Source organism: Henckelia pumila, chromosome 1 (genome assembly GCF_033568475.1).
Source record: "Henckelia pumila isolate YLH828 chromosome 1, ASM3356847v2, whole genome shotgun sequence".
Classification (NCBI taxonomy): Eukaryota; Viridiplantae; Streptophyta; class Magnoliopsida; order Lamiales; family Gesneriaceae; genus Henckelia; species Henckelia pumila.
The window spans coordinates 73,520,727-73,528,158 of NC_133120.1; the positions used below are offsets into that span (position 1 = coordinate 73,520,727).

Consider the following 7,432-nt stretch of genomic DNA (forward strand, 5'->3'; position numbering starts at 1 on the left):
TTATAGTTAAAAATGTATGCATACGTATGTCCATAAATAATGTGGATTTATTATTCTTTTACGATGTGAGAATATGCAGCAAATAACACAATGTGAAACAAATTTTCTATTTGGATCAACCATAAAAAAATATTAGTTCTATGTCAAAAATATTATTTTTAAATATTATTATAAATATAAACAAAGTTTATTTGTTTCACAAGATATCTACTAATGAAAAAACATGGATTCATTGCTCAATATTGGATGGTATTTAGAAGATTTATCTTAAAATATTTGTAACATAATGAATTCGAAATTAACTATCCCATTAATCATCAAATTGGGCCAGTTTGGATACATAAGCATTTTACTTTAAAAAATATTTTTTAAGTTGGCTTTTAAAAGTATTTTTTTAAAAGTAAAAGCTGTAATAATTTTGTGTTTGGATAAATAGATTGAAAGCACTTTTTTAAGTTGAGTTTTAAAAAAAAACATTTGAAAATCTATAAATATGAGCTTTTAAAAAAGTACTTATTTTGATTTAATTATGTGCTATTAAAAGCACTTCAAATATATTCAAACACATTTGAAACAATAAAAGCGCTTATTTTTAAAAAAAATATTTTTTTTTCTTTTTTGACTTCTTAATCCAAACGCACTCTAACTTACTGTATCATCCATCAATTGGCAATCCTCACATCTAATACTGAAATAAGATTTATATTTATGTTACCCCGAAAAAATATTTCAACCCGAGCCCGGTTATAATGGGTCTACCCGATATAGCCAGACATGTCAAGGTTTAGCCCAGTTCGAGTTATGTTGGACTTTGACCAGGGCTGGTTATAATGGGCCGAGCTGGGCTTGAAGAATAATGGGCCGAGCTGGGTTAGAGTATAACAAGCTGCGTACAATCCTCTTCTAATTCACGTGGGATTCTGATATATGCGTGATAAGCGAGGATCTTTTCAAATATTCACAAGATCGAGATAAGCTTAAGACGGGACCAATGGGTGAAGAGTCCTAATCCAGGACATGTTATAATTCGACTAGGTAGTTTACTCTGTTTTTCCATATAAATACATGTATTGTTATGGTTGTATTCATTATTCATTACTCACTATTCATTATTCATCACACATTCACTCTCACTTTTACCTTCACGCACTCATATCTCTCAGTTTTCGCATTCATCATACTCTCTGCCTTCAAGACACTGACTTAGGCATCGGAGGGGTCACGCCAAAAACACCTTCGGCGCCCCTTGACCTAACTGTTGCGTGTGCAGATTTTGGTGGTGCCCGACCCGACCTGTTTCATAAAGGATTTGAAGGATCCATTCTATCAGATCGAACCCGAGGTAAAAAATCGACATCATCAATTGGCGTCTTCTGTGAGAAATTGAAGAAAAAAGAGTTTTGATGGCTAATCAGAACGGATATCACCCAAATTTACAAGAATTAGTAGCTCAAGCTGTTCAGAGGGCTTTGGCAGAAAGGGCTGAGGCCAATCCATTGCATCCCGATCAGAATGCCCACCTGGAAGAGATCAAAAAGTTGAAAGAAGAGATGGAGCAACTTAAGAAGAAGTAGGTCGGGTACCTAGCTACCACAACCAGAAACATCCCTTTCACCCAGGAGATATTAGATGCCGATCTTCCGAACCATTTTAAGTTGCCTCATGCCGGGGAGTATGATGGTAAAGGAGATCCAGAAGAACATCTAGCACGCTTTGAGAATGCAGCACTGTTGCATAAATATTTCGATCAGGTTAAGTGCAGGGCTTTCCTTACTACCCTTATAGGACCAGCCCAGCAATGGTTCAATCTGCTACGCCCAGGGGTGATCAGGGAATTCAAGGATTTTAGTAAATCCTTTTTGCATCACTTTGCTAGTAGCAAAAAGCATCCTACCACTACTTCCAGCCTCTTCGCAATCAAGCAACGAGAACATGAAAATTTGAGAGCATACATTCGCAGGTTTAGTGACTTGGTTCTCGAGGTGCCCGTGGCTACGGCAGACCTGCTCATTAGTGCCTTCATGCAGGGACTGAATACAAAAGATTTTCTCAAATCTTTAATAAAGAGGCCACCTGAAACATATGAGGAATTACTCGCTCGAGCTGAGAAATATATCAACATGGAAGAAATACAGGCCTCGCGAGCAACTGTAAAGAGGGATCGGCCCAAAAGTCCCAAGAGTGGTAGGGTTCCGGGCAGCAGTTCAGGGATGGGACAACCATTCTGACCTGCGTTGTTGGGAGAATTCACATCTTTCACTCCTTTACGCATGAGCAAAGCCCAAGATCTACAAATTTGTGACGATCAAAAACTCACACAAAGGCCACCATGGACTGAGAAGGGACCTCGAAATAGGAAATTAGATAAATATTGTCATTTTCACAATGAGTATGGGCATACTACGGAGGAATATCGTCAATTAGATCAAGAGATTGAAAGAATGATACAACAACATTCTGAAATAAAAAAATATATTGACCCATCAAGAGGGGTATCACTCGAATAAAAGACAGCAAGAGAGAACAAGACAAAGAGTCAGGACTGCTCCTCCCCAGGAAGATTTTAACCGCCCAAAGCAAGACCAGCCCAGGGATGACTGAGCTCATCAAAGACCAGCTCCGCCTGCTCGCAGAATTATTAAAATGATTTCTGGAGGCCCCACTGATGGAGATTCCAACCGAGCTAGGAAAACTAGCAGCAGAAAATTAATAAATATAGAGATTGGCAATCAGATTGTCCACACTGGCCCGACCCTCTCTTTTGGGCCGGAAGATTTGAAAAGGATTTCTAGCAACCATAATGATGCGCTGGTAATAAGGGCCAAGGTCGCCAATTATGATGTAGTCAGGATATTCGTGGATTCAGGAAGTTCTGTCAACGTTCTATTTCAGGAGGCAATAAATCAAATGGACTTGGGACAATACAATATGGATCCCGTCGTAACATCACTCTTTGGGTTCACGGGTCATGCAATCCTACCTGTAGGGTTAGTACACCTACCCCTAACCCTTGGAAAGAGCAACGCCCGTAAGACCAAGATTGTGAGCTTCATTATAGTAGACGCTCCATCCGCCTATAGTTTCATACTAGGCAGACCGCCATGACCACTTTCATGGCTGTTGCATCAGCTTTGCATCAGAAGATGAAATTCCTGGTGGGCAATGAGGTCGGTGAGGTACAAGGTGATCAAGTTATTGCTCGCAAGTGTTATGTGGAGGAGGTCAGAATAGAGCAAAAGGTAGCCAGGATTGATAGTGTTGATAGACCTGGACTTTTTGGCTTGGAAAAAGTCAACCTGATAGAGGACACATCTGTCAATGCTGAAGAAGAAATTGAGGAAATCATGATCTCCCCTCCTTTTGGCATGGTAAAAATTGCTCGCACCCTTGAAGCACAATTGAAGCAACCACTATTGGAATGCTTGGAAAAAAAAAAGATGTTTTTGCATGGTCAGTTTCAGACCTGGTAGGGGTATATCGGGAGGTAGCAGAGCACAAGTTCAATGTAATAAAGGGTTGTCACCCTATTATTAAAAAGAAACGGCACTTTGGTCCCGAAAAAGATGCAGTAATAAATGAACAGGTAGATGAATTACTCAGGGCTGGACACATTGAGAAAATTCACTTCCCGACATGGTTGTCTAATATAGTCCTGGTGCCGAAATCCTCCGGTAAATGGCGCATGTGTGTGGATTTTCGGGATCTGAACAAGGCATGCCCAAAGGACTGTTATCCTTTACCCAGAATTGATCAACTTGTCGATTCAACAGCACGTCATGAGCTACTCAGCTTCTTGGATGCCTATCAAGGATATCATCAAATCCCCCTAGCTAAAGAGGACAAAAACAAAGTGAGTTTTGTGACGTTGACATGAACATATTGTTACGTGGTCATGCTATTTGGGCTCAAAAATGTCGGGGCCACATATCAAAGGTTGATGGACAAAGTATTCAAACAGCAAATTGGCAAAAACATCGAGGTCTATGTAGATGATATCCTGGTCAAGACCCGCACTGCTGACCAGTTCATTACCGACCTGACTCAAACTTTCCAGACTCTGAAGCACTGTCAGCTTAAGCTAAACCCTAGCAATTGCACTTTCGGAGTTCGGGCTGGAAAATTTCTTGGCTACATGGTTACAAGAAGGGGAATCGAATCTAATCCCAAAAAGGTCCAAGCCATCATCTCTATGAGATCCCCCAAGAATCTACAGGAAGTACAAAGATTAACAGGAAGAATTACAGCACTGGCCCAATTTATAAGCAGATCGGCAGACAAAAGCCTCCCTTTCTTTAAATCACTACGAAAGACGAAAAATTTTGAGTGGAATGATGAAAGTAAAAAGGCCTTTCAAGATTTGAAAGTCTACTTGAAGCAATTACCTGTACTGAATAAGCCTACTCAAGGGGAAGAGTTGTTCCTCTATCTGGTTGTTACTCCTCGAGCAGTCATTTCGGTCCTTGTCAAAAAAGACGGAATCAATCATCAGCTCGTATACTTTGTGAGTCGTGCCTTGAAGGGAGCCGAGCTCAATTACCTAACTCAGGAAAAGCTTTCTTTAGCTCTGTTCATCACAGCGAGAAAATTGAGGCCTTACTTCTCTCGCACCCTATCACCGTTCTCACTAATAGTGCTTTGGGAAAAATTGCAGCTAACCCATATGTATCGGGAAGATTGGTCATATGGATCACGGAGTTGAGTGAGTACGATATTAAATTTCAACCCCGAACAGCTATAAAAGCTCAAGCCCTAGCTGATTTCTTGGCAGAGACAGTTCAGCTAGAACAAGAAGAGCTATGAAAGATTTTTGTAGATGGGTCATCATGTCAGTCCGGGAGCAGAGCTGGAATCGTGATCATCTCACCTTGGGGTGAAGAAACTAATATTTCAATCATATTGGAATTCAGAGCCTCTAACAATGAAGCTGAATATGAGGCATTATTACTTGGACTCAAAGCATCAAGAAACTTGGGTATCTCGCGAGCTATTCTGTATTCCGATTTCCAATTGGCCATTCAACAGAGTAACGGGAAGTTTGAGTGCAAAGATGAGAAGATGCTGAGGTATGCCAAAGCATTAGACAAAGCCAAAGAAGGTTTCACCGAGTTGAACTTGGAGCTCATCCCTCAAGCTGAAAATACTAAGGCAGACCACTTGGCTCGCCTAGACAGTGCCCTCAGCGACCGACCTGATCCCATTGTTCCAGGTCGGGAACTTGTTTCTCAGTTGGAAACTCTGGATGATATTATAGCTCAGATACCAGAAGAAGATTGGCGATATGATATACACAAATATCTAACCAAGAAAGAATTACCAAGCGATAATAAGAAAGCTAAGGAGGTAAAAAGAATGGCTCTCCGCTTTGTCATGATCGATCAAATTCTGTTCAAAAGATCTTTCTCTTAACCTTTGTTAAAGTGTTTGGGTCCTGACGAGGCTAATTATGTGTTACGAGAAATTCATGAAGGGTCTTGTGGCAGTCACCTGGGCAGTCTTGCCCTAGCTCAAAAAGCCCTTCTTGCTGGTTTCTTCTGGCCTACTATGCGGAAAGACTCATCATATCTGGTTAATTCATGTTACAATTGTCAGAGACATGCTAACCTACAGTGGATAATGGCAGAATACATGAAGGAAGTTGTGGCCGCTTGTCCTTTTTTATCAGTGGGGGATGGATATTGTAGGGTCATTCCCTGTTAGCATGGGCAGAGAAAATTCTTGTTGGTCGCGGTCGATTATTTTTCCAAATGGGTGGAGGCCGAGCCCCTAGCTAAAATTACAGAGAACGAAGTGTTCAATTTTCTATGGAAAAATATAGTGTGCTGCTTCGGGATCCCGCGCAGGTTGGCATCAGACAATGGGAGACAGTTCTATGGATCTAAAGTTCGAGCGTGGTGTCAAGAAATGAAGATCGATCAAGTTTTCACATCTGTCGCATACCCGCAAGGGAATTGACAGGTCGAAGTCACCAACAAAACGATAGTTCAAGCCCTTAAGACACGACTGGATGCGGCTAAGGATAAGTGGGCAGATGAGCTCCCTTCCGTGCTGTGTTCCTATCGAACTACAACTCGATCCGGTACAGGTGAAACTCTTTTTAGCATGGTGTACGGGACTGAGGCTGTCCTTCCAGGATAAATAGGGCAAGAAAGTGCAAGGATAATGGCGTATGGGGAAACAATCAAGATTTACGAGCAATGGATCTAGATTTACTTGAAGAGAACAGGTCCCGAGCAGCAATAAGGCTCGCAGCTTATCGCAAAAGAATGACTCAGACCTACAATAAAAGAGTTCATCCTAAGGTTTTTCATGAAGGCAACTTGGTCATGAGAAAGATAAAACATCCAGGAGAAAGAGGAAAGCTTGAGGCCAAGTATGAAGGCCCATTCAAGGTGATAGGAAAGGCTGGAATAGCCGTTTATTACTTGGAAGACGCTCAAGGCAAGACGGGTAAAAGACCATGGAATGCTCAACACTTGAAAAAATACTGTCCATAGCATTTCAGCTCGGGCCTCTTCATGTTATTTATAGCTCAATAAGTCGGTCCTTAACCAGTTAGTCATTCTTTTTGCACTATTTATTACTTGCTTAGACAATATTTTGCAATAGTCAGTCCTGTTTTGTTTTCATTAGAGTCAGTCCTGTTTTGTTTTCATTAAAGTCAGTCCTTTTCGGTACTTTTGTCGAGAGGATCGGTCCTGTTTTATGAAATCCGATTTACAATTTTTGAATAGCACTATTTTCCAAGTAAATGTCCATATTTAAAAGTCCACTTCAGTGGCCCACATCAGTGATATTCAAAGCCCATACAGGTTTGACACCCAAAGTCCATTTCAGTGGCCCATATCAGTGGTATTCAATGCCCAGGCAGGTCTGGCACTCAAAAGTCCACTTCAGTGGCCCACGTCAGTGGTATTCAAAGCCCATGCAGGTCTGGCACCCAAAGTTCACTTCAATGGCCCACATCAGTGGTATTCAATGCCCAGGCAGGTCTGACACTCAAAAGTCCACTTCAGTGGCCCACATCAGTGGTATTCAAAGTCCAGGCAGGTCTGGCACCCAAAGTCCACTTCAGTGGCCCACATCAGTGGTATTCAATGCCCAGGCAGATCTGTCACTCAAAGTCCACTTCAGTGGCCCACCTCAGTGGTATTCAAAGCCCAGGAAGGTCTGTCACTCAAAGTCCACTTCAGTGGCCCACATCAGTGGTATTCAATGCCCAGACAGGTCTAGCACTCAAAGTCCACTTCAGTGGCCCACCTCAGTGGTATTCAAAGCGCAGACATGTCTGGCACTCAAAGTCCACTTCAGTGGTCCACATCAGTGGTACTCAAAGTCCAGGTAAGATTGGAACCTCAAATCCCACCTCAGGGGTATTCACAAATTCACGTATGGTGTTAACATTCCAGACAGGGCTGGAACTATAGGTCCGCAT

The 7,432-nt window shown here is 41.8% G+C and overlaps 2 protein-coding genes across 2 annotated transcripts; both read left to right on the top strand.

Moving 5' to 3' along the window:
* The first annotated feature begins 2,643 nt into the window (after positions 1 to 2,643).
* LOC140865131 (uncharacterized) lies at positions 2,644 to 3,874 on the top strand. The gene is made up of 3 exons (XM_073269656.1): positions 2,644 to 2,987; positions 3,092 to 3,368; positions 3,584 to 3,874. The coding sequence occupies exons 1-3, from the start codon at positions 2,644 to 2,646 to the stop codon at positions 3,872 to 3,874; spliced, it is 912 nt and encodes a 303-aa protein (XP_073125757.1).
* An 18-nt stretch (positions 3,875 to 3,892) lies between these two features.
* On the top strand, positions 3,893 to 6,494 carry LOC140865141 (uncharacterized). The gene is made up of 5 exons (XM_073269668.1): positions 3,893 to 4,630; positions 4,831 to 5,340; positions 5,419 to 5,565; positions 5,956 to 6,047; positions 6,131 to 6,494. Exons 1-5 carry the CDS (start codon positions 3,893 to 3,895, stop codon positions 6,492 to 6,494), a joined length of 1,851 nt encoding a protein of 616 aa, XP_073125769.1.
* The last annotated feature ends 938 nt before the right edge of the window (positions 6,495 to 7,432 follow it).

Bases quoted from the DNA above. Each gene is read 5' to 3' on its own strand.
- LOC140865141 (XM_073269668.1), top strand. From the start codon at position 3,893: ATGCTATTTGGGCTCAAAAATGTCGGGGCCACATATCAAAGGTTGATG. The intron at 4,631-4,830 runs GTGCTTTGGGAA...TCATCATGTCAG, and splicing joins TATCACCGTTCTCACTAATA to TCCGGGAGCAGAGCTGGAAT. The intron at 6,048-6,130 runs GTGTTCCTATCG...CTGTCCTTCCAG, and splicing joins GATGAGCTCCCTTCCGTGCT to GATAAATAGGGCAAGAAAGT.
- LOC140865131 (XM_073269656.1), top strand. From the start codon at position 2,644: ATGATTTCTGGAGGCCCCACTGATGGAGATTCCAACCGAGCTAGGAAA. The intron at 2,988-3,091 runs GTTAGTACACCT...GTTTCATACTAG, and splicing joins CATGCAATCCTACCTGTAGG to GCAGACCGCCATGACCACTT. The intron at 3,369-3,583 runs GTAAAAATTGCT...ATAAATGAACAG, and splicing joins TCTCCCCTCCTTTTGGCATG to GTAGATGAATTACTCAGGGC.